The following is a 16,763-nucleotide window of genomic DNA, read 5'->3' on the forward strand; positions in this document are numbered from 1 at the left end:
TCTCCAAGTTGAGATGAGGTAGGATTGAAAATAAGTCACCAGGTCGTCTGGCCTCATTAAGGTCTACAATATCTCATTTAACATCTCACACTTCTTCAAGAAGAGCAGCCAAGTAACAAGAATTTGGGCGTTGTAAATATCAAGGTTTAGATTCCAACAGGAGGTAGATCAAGATATCGAAATATTTTTAGCACCCTTTGCTCTGGAGAGTGTGTGGCCTTGGCCATGGCCAGATTCTCCATTGATGCTGGATACTGGAAGCCATAACTTCGAAGACCTGGTCATAGTGGTTTAGAAGGTATTTCGAGCAAGTACTTCACAGTTCCGACTCAGGATATTAATGGAAGGTGAACACCTTTTGCCTGTACCGTAATAACAAACCTGTATAGTTGCTCTTGACTATTATAGCTCCACTAATTACAGGGATGCACATGCTTCATGGCCACGACAAGGAAATTTTCCTTCGAAGAAGACAGTTCACAAGAAGAGAACAAGTATATAAAACCGTCGTTATCATCATCATCATCATCATCTACTTCACCACCCTTATGTGTACCTAAAAAAAGTGGTGTAACTGAAATAGAATGTAGAAATAAAGGCAACGCAAAAAAAAAAAAAAAATCATCTTAAGGGGAAACGTTGAGGTGAAACATCAGCAACAACAACAGCAGTAGAAGCAGCAGCAGCACAGTAATATATAACAATGTCGTGGCTGCAGCCTTTTACCAAGAACTCTCACTCACTCATACTCCAGCCCTTGCGACACTTAAATCTTTTTTTCTTCACGGAACCACTACAAAACTCTATCTTTCTAACGCCACGACGTAAACTCACAGCTTTTCTCAATCCTGTCATAACCGAGATTTGTATTTATGGAAGGACTAGGCAAGTGGAATCAGGAGTAATAAGTATAGAGGGTGGTCCATATATAACGCATCCCAGTTCTCGTGTGTTGTGGATGGTGTTCAGTCAGCATCAGCGTTTTCTGTCCTGCATCATTTTCTACGTCTCAAAGCCTGTTCTACGCTTGATAGTAGTTTTTACGGCCATTGAGGGCATAGTTGATTAGTAATTTTACGAAACAGTCGAAATTTCTGCATGACCCACACCAGCAGACTGAACCATCCTAACAACACACAAGAACTGAAATGAAATGCCTCATCTATGAACCGCACTGTCTGCAACATCCTAGTTACCGAAGAAAAAATATTGTGTGGAGCTTTGCAGGAAGAAGAGGAAATTAGAGCCTTGCGTTTCTTATTATTTCAAGAACAAATACAAGTTACCAGAAGAAATCTTTTGACTAATTTATTTTGTAGGAAAACAAACGTTTTCTTCCATAATATATTAACACCACTAATATCCAAAGGCTTCATGGATGTGGGATTGCTTAATAAAACGTGCGGTATTAACCTAAGTGTGTCTATAACCAGGAAATAGTTCAAATTTCTTGTCCATCATCCAGTCGTCTGGGTCAGCATTCAGGATTTTAGAAACTGTACATACATAGCACTTATAATGTCTCCCTTCTACAGGTGTCGTGGATCCGAGGGCGTGACCTGCGGATCCTGACGGTGGGTCGGTATACGTACACGACGGATCTGCGTTACGAGGCGATCCACCTCAACGGAACCAACCAGTGGACGCTTCGGATCAAGTCTGCCCAGCCCAGGGATCAGGGGACCTACGAGTGTCAGATCAGCACCAAACCCATCATGGCATTCCCCACGTATCTCATGGTGCTGGGTGAGTGCTGCAGAGAGAGAGAGAGAGAGAGAGAGAGAGAGACATCACTACTTTCTGCTGACCCACAGAATGAGAAAAACTCCTGCTAGTGTAATGATCCGGTATGAGAGAGATAGCAGGTCATGCGCAGCTGGAGTGAGGCCATGACGGGTTGTGATGTCACGAATCCAATAACGTGGTAAAAGATTTCAGTTTATTTTCCAAAGAGTTTATTTTAATTTCCTACTAGAAAACAGAAATTTTCTTCTAAAATGACTAAGAAGTAGGAATGGCAAAAATGTACGGATAAGAAATGAATAAAGCACAGAAACAAGAAAGCATTCAAGGTGGGAGGAGATTTGGAGACCTATACCGATTATTACATTCCACACTATAGCCACAAACTTGTAGCTTGTGGATACTGATAGATAGATAGAAAGATAGAATATACCGTATATCGTCATCAATATATATATATATATATATATATATATATATATATATATATATATATATATATATATATATATATATATATATATATATACAACATTTATGTTGAGTACAGTATTGATGATGATATAACGGTACGGAATATCTATCAATCTAGCTATATTTTATATATATATATATATATATATATATATATATATATATATATATATATATATATATATATATATATATATATATATATATATATATATATGTGTGTGTGTGTGTGTGTGTGTGTGTGTGTGTAACTTTTGACATCTGTTGACCTCAGCTGAACTTTCTCTCTTCCCCGGCAGAGCCCCGAGGTGAGATCCTTGGCGCCCCTGACCTGTTCGTGCAGAAGGGCAGCATGATCAACCTCACCTGCATCCTACACGACCTGCCGGAGCCGCCTGCGTACGTCCGATGGTTCCACAAGGATAAACATCACGGCGCAAGGGTAGGTTGCCACAGGAGGGCAGGGTGGGGCTGGATAGCGTGGGCTAGGGTAAGGAGCGGTAGGCTTCGATAAGGAGACAGGGCAAGGCATGACAGAGCATGGAATGGTAGGATAGGGTACGATAGGTTACGATAAGACAGGATAGGGCTCGATAGTCCATGACAGAGTGTGGTCACTTAGGGGAACGGTATGGCAGGGTCAGTGAAGGGTAGGCCACAGAAGGGATTGGTAGAGTAGACATATTACGTCACTACCGGGAACACCAGGGAATGGCAGAAGGCAGGCAGAAAGAAAGGACAGGGTAACGCATTATAGGATAGTGGAAGGGCAGGGTAGGTGACTGAGGAGGAAAGCAGGGTAAAGCAAGACAAGGCAAAGGAAAAGATCATAGTATAAGGTAAGTCATGGAGTGTTACCGCAGGTTCAGTTATAACAGAGAGTGTGAGAGGGTAGAAGAATGCCAACTCTTACTTGTCGATTGCAGTCCATCCTCATGCAGACTCAGTAAAGCCGTGACGCATCAGTCAGTTTCCTGTTTTGTCTTATGTATTCCAGTTTTCTTACACACAACACTAACTGCCATATTATCGCTGCTAGCTACATCACTACTGAACGAATTGTTCTTTAGGAAATAAATTAAGGTTCTAAGATTTAGGTTTCATTTTTCCAGAAGCACATTTTTACGACTCAAAGCTCATCTATTGTACTGTACCTGGAAATTACAGTACATGTACAGCAGACTGATGGCGAAGGACAGGGAGACATGGAAGCAACTCATTTGTGTGCCAACCCTTCCGGGATGAAGGAGTCAGGCTCTAGGTAGTACAGCTAGCCTTATTCAGTTAATTTACTCAACTTCGAAAGGGTTCTTCAACCTGAAGTTGTAAACTACGTAAATGAACAGATACATAAGTGTGTAATGTATGCATGCATGAATGTATATATGTGCACTGTATGTATGTACTGTATTAGCTTGCTTGTCCACGCCTGACTATGGCGGACAACTCAGCTATGCGCGTTCAAGCAGTGTTTTAAGGGTCCTGAAAGGAAACGAGTCATTAGAGCCAAGAAACTGTTTTTTTGTTTTTTTCTGTATCTCTCACCAGAGAAGTGGCCCAGGCCCACCGGATGCTTCAAGCTCCGGCGTAGGAGTGCAGGGATTTTGGAGTATAAGATGATAAGCTCATGTGGAGATGTGTTGGAAGGATGTGTTTGTGGGTATGTTATTTTTCTTTTAACTGTCCAACTTCGGGTACAATATTATAGTTTCCTAAGGCCCAGCTATTCTCTTACATATGCGTACGAGTACTGCACACCTTAAGCCACCTGTTTGACGTAATACCCACCGTACATATTGAGAACATGGTAGGACTACATATTGAGAACATGGTAGGACTGTCTCTCTCTAGACTGGTGTGATGGTATTAGCTTAAGTGTTGTTGTGTCTTGTCAGTGGGTCTTGTGGAAGATAGAGTACAACTGTAAGGAAAATCAAATATTCAACCTGTTCTTTCACACAGTCTCGGAATGAACTCGTGTACTTTCGGAGAGTAAGCCACATCTCAAACTTGTTGACTACCACTCCTTATTGAACCACTACCTGCCTCAGCACATGACCAAGAGAATCTCCACAGCTTGCGAACATGTGAGAGCATATCAAAAGACATACTCCTTAGTAACTACTACCTCCTCTTAAGTATCTGCTGGGATCAAATCTAGGTAAGAAGAGCCGTTAGACGCAGATAATGGGAAGAAGTGAGGTATATTATTACTTTTTTTTTCCCTAAATGTTTCGTGATACTTCATTAACCCAGACCGGTTCTATAACACAGTGTAATTAAACCCATGTTAATATAGCTGATGGTGTTATTACCTTTTCAAAATCTGGTTATTATTTTCTGTTAGTGGCATTTACAGGTGGCGATATTTTACCACGGATAGTGTCATTAGCAGCCGTCACAACGACCTTCATTAGCCGCGTTAGTTCCTATCTTTCTATCTGTTTATTGCCAGATGCCTCGATCCTGTAAGGAGTGGCCACAAACAAATCTACTCTATGTCGCCCTGTCCAATGCCACATCACTGCCTTGCTCCCAGTTCACACACCCCTCTCTCATTTACCTCTCCACTCCATCCCTCCATCTCATCCATGGGCTCCCCTTCCCTCTTTCCCTCCCTTCACCTCACTCGCGTACACTCTCCTCGTTAGTCTCTCTTTCTCCATCCTCTCCACAAGGCCAGACCACCTCAGTGTATTTCTCCTAACGGTTTTCATCACATTCACATCCATATCACAAAGCTCTTTCAATTCCTCATTTGTCAGTCTGTCTCTCCATGTAACGCCACATACTCCTTGCAAATAACTCATTTCCGCTGCTCTCACTCTTGACTTGTGTCCTTCCAACAAGGTCGAAGTTTCACTTGCATAAGTTAGAGCTGGCATCACAGTACTGTCATGCAGTGACTGTTTTACTTCCAAGCTTACTTCCCTGTTGTACCCTTTCACACTCTTCACCCTCTAAACTTCCATCCTTACACATCGCACTACCCAAGTACTTAAATGCACTTACATTTTCCATTTCCTCCTCAACCAGCCTCACTGTACATTCAGTTACTTCATTTCTCTCAAAGACCATAACTATACTCTTTCCTACATTCACCTTTAGATTCCCTTTCTTACATATACTCGCAAACTCATTCACCAAGCCTTGCAGTTCCCATTCGTCCTCATTTAACACAACAGTATCATCTGCAAACAACAGTACAAGGAGTTTGCTAACACTGCCCTCTCTCATTAGGGTCGCTCCAACATCCACTGCCCTACCTTGGATCTCTTTTAACGCCATCCATATACAGCCTCGACAACCATGGAGTTATGACACATCCCTGCTTCAATCCAACATTCAGACAGAAAATTTCACACTGTTCACTTCCTATACTCACTGCTGCCTTAGCACCGTCATTCATACTCTTCACGGGATTCTACAACTTCCCATTTACTCCATATATTCTTAATACTTTCTACATTCCTTGTCTATCCATCCTGTCATGTGCTTTTTCCAAATTCCTTCCTAAAACCTCCTTGTTCTTCTCCAACGAATACCTCTGTTATTTCCCGTACTCGGTCAATAAGCATCCTACCATATACGGTTCCACGTACACTAAGAAGACAAATGCCTCTGTGATTACCACACACTTCTTTTTCCCCATTTCCTTTGTACAGGGGAAAAATTTTACCTGAATTCCAGTCCTCTGGGACTCTACCTTCCTCCCAGACCAATCTGCACATCTTCCATATCCATTCTACTACTATCTCTCCTCCTTGCTTCAGCATATCACCACAAACTCCATCAGTTCGTGGGACTTCCCCCGTTTTGACTTTCCTCATTCCTTCCAATAAATCCATTCCAGTGAGTCTTTCCTCTCTTCTCACCTCCACCCCACTCCCAGTCATTCCCAGCCTTATATTAGCATTACCTGCATTCTCTATGTTCAACAGTTCCTTAAAGTGTTCTCTCCATCTGCTGACTTTTTCTCCCTTCTCCACTGGCAAGATACCATTTTTATCTTTCACTTCCCGACTTACTTCTTTATCACCCTGTCTAAACCTCTTTATCTCTTTCCAGAATATTTTCTTACATTCCCTCCACTTTACACTGATTCCCTCTAAATTCCTCATCCACTCTTTCCATACTCTCTCACAAATCTTTTCACCTCTCACTTCCTCCGTATATATAAGTCTCTCTTCTGTTTCTCAACTTCCTCCACGACCCTGTTTCTCATCCACTCACTATATGCTTTCTTCTTTTGCGCCACAGCCTCTCTCACCTCTTCATTCCATCATGCTGTTCCTTGCGCACCCTATCGTCTTCTCTTCACCCCACACACCTCACATGCTGCACAGATTTCTTCTGTGAATATCTTGCACTCACTTCCACGTCCCCCATCTACTCCAAATCGTATTTACCCAATCGCTTCTCCACTTCTCTTATATTCTGTCTTTTTCCCATTCTTTTTGTAACCTTTTTACCCTCCTTGTATGGACTACTTCCTCCTGTCCTTCCCTTCTCCTCTTCCTCCATTTCATTTGAACCTTGACTTTCACCACCACCAAGTGGTGGTCAGAAGGTCCACTCCCCCAACCTCTGTATGCTCTTTCATCCAATACGCACCTTCTCATTCTGTCCTCCACACACACATTATCAATCACTGCCTTATCGTTCATTCAGTTAACCACCTTCCCTTCTCATCACTCCCCACGTGTACCTGGGGATCATTTTGCGTCTAAAGAGGGTATTGGTTATCACCAACCCCCTCTATGTCCAACAGAACATGTAAGTTTAGGGACATTATCTGCATTTATATCAGATGATTTTCTGTCACAGGAGCCTGAAAATGTGAATATCTGTTTTCCTGCCCCGTTTCTTATTTTTCTTACTATTTCTCATTCTCCTCGCTTCCTCAATCTCCAACTCCTTCCTCTTCTTCCATTGCCACCACCATTTCTTCCCGTGACAGGCTCCCGCAGATAAGAGAATTCACCATTTTTTCGTTCCCTACCCCTCTCCCGACAGCTGAGAGAGAGAGAGAGAGAGAGAGAGAGAGAGAGAGAGAGAGAGAGAGAGAGAGAGAGAGAGAGAGAGATTAAATCTTCGGCTCCTATCTACGCAATTGGGTTTTATATTTAGGCTAATTCTGGACAGTACTATTTAAGGGAAAGCGAAAACGCCTTTTGATAATCCTTTCCCCACTGTCCATGTGATCAAGCCCTTTTTTGAGGCTACTAGAAACTATTATAATCACGTTCCCTCAGCTGGATAAATAATTATTTATCCAGCTGAGGGAACATGATTTTTCGTCTGTAATGAGACTAGTGTTTTGACAGGGGCTAGGCCAGAATACTGTGTGTGTGTGTGTGTGTGTGTGTGTGTGTGTGTGTGTGTGTGTGTGTGTGTGTGTGTGTGTGTGTGTCATCGTCTGCTTTCCTCTTGTCTGATTTTTCTCTGTCTTACAGTTCTCATTTTATTCGAGATTTTTAAAATTCTGTTTTTCTCCTCGTTTTGTTCTCATATGTTTTGTCTTTTTTTTTCTTTTACTCGTATTAATTTCCATTAATGCTTCCTTGTGTAGTCATCGTCTCTTCTTTTATTTGTTGTTATCTCATGCTCATCAGTTTTATTCCTTTTCGTTCTCGTGTCGTTTTGTTGTTTCCTCAACTCTTTTTCTCGTTCCCCCTCTCACTATGTGAGGGCTGGTCCTGCTTCCCTGCCCCTCTTCCGCTCCCTTGCACTGACGGAGGTGTGGTTGACGCTGCTGTGGACTTTTAATAACGCGCTGATTATCGGGCACACGTTAACAGGCTCTGGATCACAGCAACTGCAGTGTAGTCTCTCTCTCTCTCTCTCTCTCTCTCTCTCTCTCTCTTGTTTGATTTTTCCTCCTATTCTTTTCAATCTCTTATTTTGTTTTTCTTCGGTTTTCTCATTTTCTTAATTTTATTCTTTTTTATTTCTGATTTTCCTGTTTTGTTCTCCTTTTCGCCTCGTTCTCTGATCTATTTTTTTTTCTCTTCCGTCTCATTTTCCTTTTAGTTCTTATGTGCTTATCATGCCTCACGGGACTGACGGGAGGTGTAGCTCACGTTGAGGTGGTATATTATTGTTTGTGACGTGTTGGTTACTGAGGCTTCTGTACTGACGAGGGCTGACCCACGACAATTCTTTTCTTAAACCCTCGTTTTGTCTTTTTCTCTGCCCCACGTAAACCATTAGGCGATGCCGTGTCTATTTTCTAGTGACTGAAAGTGGTGTTCCTCGGCCCTATGAATCAGTTGCCTTTGGGACCCGTGAATCATCACATGAATGTATACAGAAGAGTTGCACTTCTGTGCCAGGCGTGTAAATGTCGGTTGTCGCAATACTGTACAAGCACATAGTCCTTTTTTCGTCTCTGTTGTTCATATTCCTTTTCGTTATTTTTTTAATGAATTTTCTCCCTTCATTTTCTGTCTATCGGCTTCATTTCATTTCTCGTTACCTTCGCCAACGAAGTTGGAGGACGTTATGTATTCATCTATGTTTGTTTGTCCATACGATAGCTCCAAAAGTTCTCGGTCAATTTCAAAGAAATCTTGTGGAAAGGTGGGCCATGGACCTTGAAAAACTTAATACAATATGGGGCAAATTCGGATCCGGATCCTATGTAGCCCGCACGATACCTCCAAAAATTCTCAATGAACTTTTATGAAATTTTGTGGTAGGGTGGGCATGGGCCAAGAAAGAATTGATTAAATTTTGGGGCGGATCTGAATCCGGATCCGGATCCTATGGATCCTGTACAATATCTTCAAAAGTTTTTAACTAATTTCAATAAAATTTTGTGGAAGAGTGGGCCAAGGGTCAAGGAACAATTATTAAAGCTGTAGGCGGATCCGGATCCTATGTATTCCATCAAAATCTCCAAGGATCCAGATCCGGATCCTTTTTAATGGCAATGGCATTAGCGGAGGTATGCACTCTCCGTGTCCTTCCGTTATAAATGTTCTGTCTGTCTATCCGTCTGTCTGTCTGTCTGTCTCTGTCTCTCTCTCTCTGTCTGTCTGTCTGTCTGTCTGTCTCTCTCTCTCTCTCTCTCTCTCTCTCTCTCTCTCTCTCTCTCTCTCTCTCTCTCGTTTTATTTCCTCCCTTTTATCCTCAAATTCCTCTGGTCATTGTGTTTCCTTGTTCTGTTTTAGTCTCTCCTAAGCTGTTGCCGTTCATTTTTATTCCCTCTCATGTCATTATTTTGTCAGCTCCTGTCGTTCCTTTATTTTCTCTTGCACCCGTGTATCCTTCCGTGTGTGTGTGTGTGTTTTTTTTTTTTTTTTAATCGTCTCTTTCCACTTTTCTAAATATTTCTGTACATTTTCGTTTCTCTTATTTTCCCTCGTGTTTTATGATTTTCTCTTCTATTTTTCCGTGTGTGTTTTTGTGTCTTTTTTATCTCCCTCTCATTCCACTTTTTCCTGGCCCTTTTTCCTTAGTGTCTGTCATTTCTTTCTTCCCACTGCAGAGCTCACTGGGAGTAGAGAAGACAGCATTTCTCTAGGCGAAGGTATTACAAAATAACATTGTCATAGCAACAATGAGCGCAGCAGAAAACATTTTAGGGATAACTATGGTATTATTAATTTTCCCAATCATATTTCATAGAGTCATCTGCGCTGGAATGGAACTGTACACATTCGATGTGCTTGTTTCCTTTCCACTAGCCCTTCCCCCTACCCACTTAATGGTTTGCAGCATTAGCCTTATGGAAATGAATATGATCTATCTGCCCCCTTTCCTCCCTTTCTCGATTGTTTTGCTTTTGAATCTCCTATTTTTTGCCATTCCTCTTTCAATTTGTCTTTTTTTTTTCCCCTCTGCTGTAGCGCCTTTTCTAATCACTTAGTTACCTTTCTCGTGCAGCACATCATCTACAACAACAGTCTTCGGGTATGTCAGTGATCATCCTCTTTCCCCCTCTCGTTCCTTCTAACTTTATTCTTTTTAACCTATTCTCGTCTCTCCTGTTGTCCTTATTAACTGTATATTCACTTCTTTCCATTCTTCCCTTTTCCTGCTATTGTTTTTCGTTCCTAATGCTTGCTTCATCTGATATATTCACCTCTCCCACTCCTCTTCTCCTCCAGAACATCAGCTACAGCAGCAGCCGCGGTGGAGTGTCCATGATAGTGGAGAAGGGCCCCACCACCATCAGTCACCTGCTCATCACCTCAGCCCGCGTTTCAGATACCGGCAACTATACGTGTGCCCCGGCAGGCCTTAACTCCACATCTGTTATGGTGCACGTGCTTGATGGTGAGTGTAGGGGTAGAGATGTGGAAGAGGGTGGGCGAATGTGCTCCAGCAGGCCTTAACTCCACATTTTTTTTTTATGTAATGCACGTGCTTAATGGTGAGTGTAGGAGGTAGGGGTGGGGATGGATGTGGAAGAATGCTCCCCGGCAGACCTTAACTCCACATTTGTTACTGTACACGTGTATGATTGTTATTGTAGAAGCAGGAGTCAGGAGGGAGGTAAGGGAATAGAGCCATAACATGAAAATTATGAGTTGGAAACATTGTAACGTTATAATTGTTAAAAAATCGTTTTTCGAAGTTCATTGACCAAAAATACATACACTCGAACACCTTGTTTAGGGTGCATTTTTCTGCACTGGCGAGTAAGTCCAGTCCAAAAATTAAAGCTTTCTTGCAAAACATTTTTGTATGCTTACTTCTTTTATTCCAAGAATTCCTGTCTAAGTATAACCAAACATTTAAATTTCCTTTAATTCATACGTTTTTGTGCGGCAGAATTTGTCCAACGTAACTGTTATGATTAATTTTATGTTCTGTGTCCAAGAACGTCAAGTTACCACCTTTCTGTGTCAATATATTTTTCTACCGCGTGTATAACATCACCCCAAGATTTCTTTAAATGCCATAAATTTTAAAATGCCTTTACGTAGTATCAGAGTGATTCTTATTGTCATTTGTCAGTAAACACTGTATTGCATAGCATAAATAAACTTATTATGGTACATTTTGGTTTAGTGAACTGTAAGGTCTTAACAAAATGCAGGATCATTCAGTGATGCGAAAATTATTAAGAAAAACTAATCCAAGCAGTCTATTGATATCCAAGATTTCTGGTTAATCCTATGTTGTGCCTCTAAAATATATATTATGTAAAAATAGACCAGAAGGCCTTGGATGCATAAGCAGAACAGAAGTTTCTGGAGACATAAATAGAACGGAAAGTTCTAGATGGGTAAATAAAACAGAAGTTTTGGATGCATAACCATATACAGAGAAGTTTTTGAATGTATTTGTTTCTACGTGACCCAGTTATGCAAGTCAAAACTTTTTTTTTTTTTTTTACTTATGTCCAGAGATTTCCCTGTGGCTAGCAAAACCGTCTAGTGATACCCGAGTGACCTTCGTGAGTCGCATACCGAGAATTAACCCCTTCAGTTAATTGATATATTCTGTTGGTTTATTCTTGACACCTCCTGGCCATTTTATCCACCTTAGGAAATATCTTTAGTAGTCATGGGTTAATTATGGCTATATTTATATTCTGCAAATGGAAAAGCCAGACCCAATCTGAATGAAACAGTCTGCAGGCAAGCTAGTGGTGTGCAAAGTAATATACACGTCACCGGATTAAAGGGGTTAAAGGTCATTAATATTTTTACCTAATGTCTGAGAATACTGCTTCTCTGTGTGTAAACACTAATTTTATTATGCTAAGAAGCAAGGCCCCCCCTGTGACGGGGGGGACACAACCTGGCCGCATTATAGGGTGGTACTACTACTCTGCGGCCAGGTTGTGTTAGGAAGAATACTGCCACCGTATTCCCTGCGTGTCGTAAAAGGCGACTAAAAGGGGCGGGGTGAGGGGACTAGGGACCCCCTCCTCTGTTTTTTAGTTCCTAAAAAGAGACAGGCCAGAGAAAGGGATGGGGGATGGAGTTATCCCCGTACCCTGAAGATTGGGTCTATGAATGTGCGTGGATGTAGTACGATTGAGGCTAAAAGGGAGGAGATTGGGAGAATGTTTGTGAGAAGAAAGTTGGATGTGTTAGCTTTGAGTGAAACGAAGATGAAAGGGAAGGGGGAATCTATGTTTGGAAGTGTGAATGGAAGATTGTCAGGTGTTGATAGAGGAAGGGCAAGAGAAGGTGTGGCCTTGTTAGTGAGTCCGGAAGTACAGCAGTGTGTGATTGAATGGAAGGAGGTGTCATCGAGACTGATGTGGGTGAAAGCGAAATTTGAACGTGAGTTGTGGGTGTTTGTGAGTGCATATGGGCCTGGTAGTGAAAGGGATGAACAAGAGAGGGAGTCTTTCTGGAATGATGTTGATGAGTGTCTGCAGAGTTTTGGAGCGAATGTGAATGTGGTAATGATGGGAGATCTGAATGCTAGAGTGGGAAATGTAGCAGTTGAAGGCGTAGTTGGTATGCATGGTGTGCCTGGAAGAAATGAAAATGGGGAACGAATGATAGCGATGTGTGGTGAGCGAGAGATGGTGATTGGGAATACGCTGTTTGAGAAGAAAGATATTTATAAGTATACATGGGTGAGACAGGAGGGTGGAAGGGTTGTTGATAGAGCTTTGATGGACTATGTGGTTGTGTCTAGGAATGTAATAGGAAGATTGTTGGATGTGAGAGTTCTAAGAGGGGAGGGTGGAGGTATGTCTGACCACTACCTGGTGGAGGGAAAGTTAAGAGTAGGTAAGAGATGGGTGAGAGCTAGGAGGGTTAGGTGTGGCAGGGAGGTTTTGAAAGTGAGTCAGTTGGATAAAAGAGAGAAAAAGATAGAGTATCAGGAGAAATTGAAAGATGAGTGGAGCGCAGTGAAAGATCGGGAAAATGGCAGCGTGGAGGAGGAATGGCAGTTGTTTAAGAGTGCTGTGGTGGGGCATGCAGAAGAGGTGTGTGGTGTGAGACGTGTGGGTGGTGGTGTAAGAAAAGGAAGTGAATGGTGGTGCGAGGAAGTAAGTATGGCTGTGGCCGAGAAGAGACGTGCATATGAAGTGTGGCTGCAGAGGAAGGATGAGATGTCATATGAAAGGTATAAGGAAAAGAGGAATAGAGCGAGAAGAGCTGTGCGTGATGCTAAAGTGACAGCAGATGAGAGGTGGGGTAGGCGGCTGACAGAGAATTTTCAACAGAATAAGAAAATGTTTTGGAAGGAGGTGAAAAGGGTGCGAAAGGGAGAGTCTGGGAAGGAAGAACGAGTAAAAGCAGAGGATGGAAGGATGTTAATTGAGATGGATGCAGTAAGGAAGAGATGGGCAGAGTATTTTGAAAGATTATTAAATGTAGAGGAGGAAAGGGTGGCTGAGATTGTGGCGGATGGAAGGGTGCAAGGAATAAATGTGTTGGGAGAGTTGAATGATTCTTTGATCACGAAGGAGGAAGTGGAGAAAGCAGTAAAGGAGATGAAAACAGGGAAAGCTGCAGGTATGGATGGGTGTGCTGTGGAATGCCTGAAGGGTGGTGGAGTGACTATTGTTGACTGGTTAGTAAGATTGTTGAATGTGTGCTTTGAGAAAGGTATGGTGCCAATTGACTGGGCAAGTGCTTGTGTGGTCCCATTGTATAAAGGCAAGGGTGATAAGTATGAATGTACTAGCTTTAGGGGTATAAGTCTGTTGAGTGTTGTAGGTAAGGTGTATGGTAGAGTGTTAATTATGAGAGTTAGAGAGGGTACAGAGGGAGTGATTAGTGATGAGCAGTGTGGCTTTAGGAGAGGGAGGGGATGCGTTGATCAGGTGTTTGCTGTGAGACAAGTGTGTGAAAAGTATTTAGCGAAAGGCAAGGATGTGTTTTGGGCATTTATGGATTTAGAGAAAGCGTATGATAGAATTGATAGGGAGGCTTTGTGGACTGTTTTAAGATTGTATGGACTTGATGGTAGGTTACTAAAAGGGGTGAAAAGTTTTTATGTAAATAGTAGAGCATGTGTAAGAGTGGGAAATGCTGTGAGTGATTGGTTTCCCGTGAGAGTGGGGCTGCGACAGGGATGTGTGATGTCACCTTGGTTGTTTAATATTTACATGGATGGTGTTGTAAGGGAGGTGAATGCAAGAGTTTTAGGTGGTCTGAGTCTGGTAAATGTTGATGGTGGAGATTGGAATCTGAAGCAGCTGCTGTTTGCAGATGATACTGCACTGGTGACTGATTCAGAGGAGAGATTGAGACAGTTGGTAGAGGAGTTTGGAAGGGTGTGTGAAAGGAGGAATTTGAAAGTAAATGAGAATAAGAGTAAAGTGATGAAGTGTACGAGGTTGATAGATGGTAGGGGGATGAATATAGTTTTGAATGGTGAGTTGCTTGAGGAGGTAGATTGTTTTAAATATCTAGGGTCACATGTTGCTGTGGATGGAAGAATAGATGCAGAAGTGAAGTTTAGAATAAATGAAGTAGGAAAGGTGCTGGGAGGAATGAAAAAAGTGTTTAAATGTCGTTCGCTTAGAATGGATGTAAAGAGAAGGCTGTATGAGGGTGTTGTGGTACCGACTGCATTATATGGGGCTGAAACATGGAATATGGGTGTAGCAGAGAGGAAAAGTTTGAATGTAATGGAGATGAGGTGTCTGAGGAGTATGTGTGGAGTGACGCGTATGGATCGGGTGCGAAATGATGAAGTGCGAAGGAGAACTGGAGTTGTTCAGGAGATGGCTGGTAGAGTTGAGCAGAGGGTGTTGCGATGGTTTGGGCATATGGAGAGAATGGATAATGAGCGATTGGTGAAAAAGATAACTAGATCTGATGTGAGAGGTGTAAGGCTGAGAGGAAGACCACGAATAGGATGGATGGATAGTGTGAAGAGAGCGCTGGATGCGAGAGGGATGTCTGTCGAGCAAGGAAGAGTGACTGTGCGTGACAGAAATAAATGGAGAGAAATTGTGAATAAATAAGTGATGACGCAGCCCTGAGGGGATATTCTCCCGCATTTGGTCTGATCAGCTAGTCAGGTCAGGTGCGGGTAAGGGGATGGGTATGTTATGATGTGGCAGGGGTAAACCAGCTCTGCTGTCGGGCCCTGCTGCGGATGTCACTGATTGCATTGCGCAGTTGACCCTTGTGCGGTGTGGTGCGGTGAGGATCTGTCCGTTCTCCCCTTTGGGGCTAAGATGTGAATGAATGTGTTTAAATGGATGAGTAAATGGAGAGTGAGTCGTCCTGTCTCGGCTACCTCCCTTTCCTTGGGGGAAGCAGCCTAGGTATATAGATAGATATAGAAGAAGCAAGGCAGATTTTCCAAACTTTTAAGGTGCCCACGATTATTTGAATACCCACACCTTTGTACATATATTTTTTACTTTATCAAAATATTTCAGTTGAGAATCTTCTTTATACCTTTAACTGTGCAATTTCGTAGTCTTTAAGCTGACTACCTAATAATACTTGATCAGCACCTCTTTCTAAGGCAAAATGTTCCAACCTCAAACCACTACCTTGCCTTTATGCTATTAATCGTTGTAGCGTTTAAGGTGAGTGCCTAAGAATACTTCAATGGCACCGTCGTTCCTTCCACCTCAAGGAGAACTGCCAGCCGCAATGCAGACCAACCGAGGCTCGCTGGTGTGTGCTGGTGGTGGTGGTGGTGGTGTGTGTCTCCTGCATGCTGGTATTGTCCTAGCGATACTCTGGCTACGGCGCAAGCTTCACGGCACCTAAGTAAGTGATAGTGTGGTGTGGTGTGTGGTGTGCTTTGTTGGTATCGTTGTTAGTGTTATGTAGTTGGTTTATTTGTGTGGTGTGGTGGAAAGGTTACAGGAGGATGGAAAAAAGGCAGCATATAAGAGGGAAGTGGAGGAGCGATTGGGTAAATATGGATTGGAGCAGATGGGGGACGTGGAAGGTGCATGCAAGATATTCACAGAAGAAATCTGTGCAGCATGTGAAGTGGTGTGTGGGGTGAAGAGAAGACGAAAGGGGGTGCAGGGAACACCATGGTGGAATGAAGAGGTAGAGAGGGTGTTGCACAGAAGATGAATGGATATAGTGAGTGGATGAGAAACACGGGCATGGAAAAAGTTGAGGCGAAAGAGAGAGTTATATGTAGATAGGAAGAGAGAGGTGAAAAGGTTAGTAAGAGAGAGTAAGAAGAGAGTGGATGAGGAATTTCGAAGGAATTTAAGTGTAAAAGGGAGGGAATGTAAGAAAATGTTCTGGCAAGAGGTAAAGACAGTTTGACAGGGTGCCATAGAAGTTAGTTGGGGAGTGAAAGATAAAAATGGTAGATTACTAGTGGAGAAGGGAGAAAAGTGAGCAGATGGAGAGAACACTTTAATGAACTGCTGAACATAGAGAATGAAAGTAATGAGAGTGCAAGTGGCTGGGGAATGGCTGGGTGACGGAGGGATGTGAGAAGAGCGGAAGAAATCAGTAGGATGGAAGTTGTGGAAGCAACGAAGAAAGTGAAAATGGGGAAAGCCCCAGGAATTGATGGGGTGTGTTGTAAAATGCTGAAGCTTGGGGGAGAACATAAGAACATAAGAAGAGAGGATAACTGCAGTAGGCCGGTTGGCCCATGCTAGGCAGCTCCTAGAAGAGTAATTG

General features: G+C 42.6%; 1 protein-coding gene across 1 annotated transcript in view; it reads left to right on the forward strand.

The window, feature by feature from the left end:
- The window catches only part of LOC145408517 (zwei Ig domain protein zig-8-like), a 59,908-nt gene extending 44,030 nt beyond the window's left edge, over window positions 1-15,878 (forward strand). The window contains exons 4-7 of the mRNA XM_080279249.1: window positions 1,536-1,746; window positions 2,517-2,659; window positions 10,332-10,500; window positions 15,742-15,878. Of these exons, the coding sequence (XP_080135375.1) occupies window positions 1,536-1,746; window positions 2,517-2,659; window positions 10,332-10,500; window positions 15,742-15,878 (660 nt within the window). The remainder of the gene's footprint in view (window positions 1-1,535; window positions 1,747-2,516; window positions 2,660-10,331; window positions 10,501-15,741) is intronic.
- The last annotated feature ends 885 nt before the right edge of the window (window positions 15,879-16,763 follow it).

The sequence above is a fragment of the Coenobita brevimanus genome, chromosome 77, assembly GCF_032717465.1.
Source record: "Coenobita brevimanus isolate Jiangsu-jjx chromosome 77, ASM3271746v2, whole genome shotgun sequence".
In the NCBI taxonomy this organism is placed as follows: domain Eukaryota; kingdom Metazoa; phylum Arthropoda; class Malacostraca; order Decapoda; family Coenobitidae; genus Coenobita; species Coenobita brevimanus.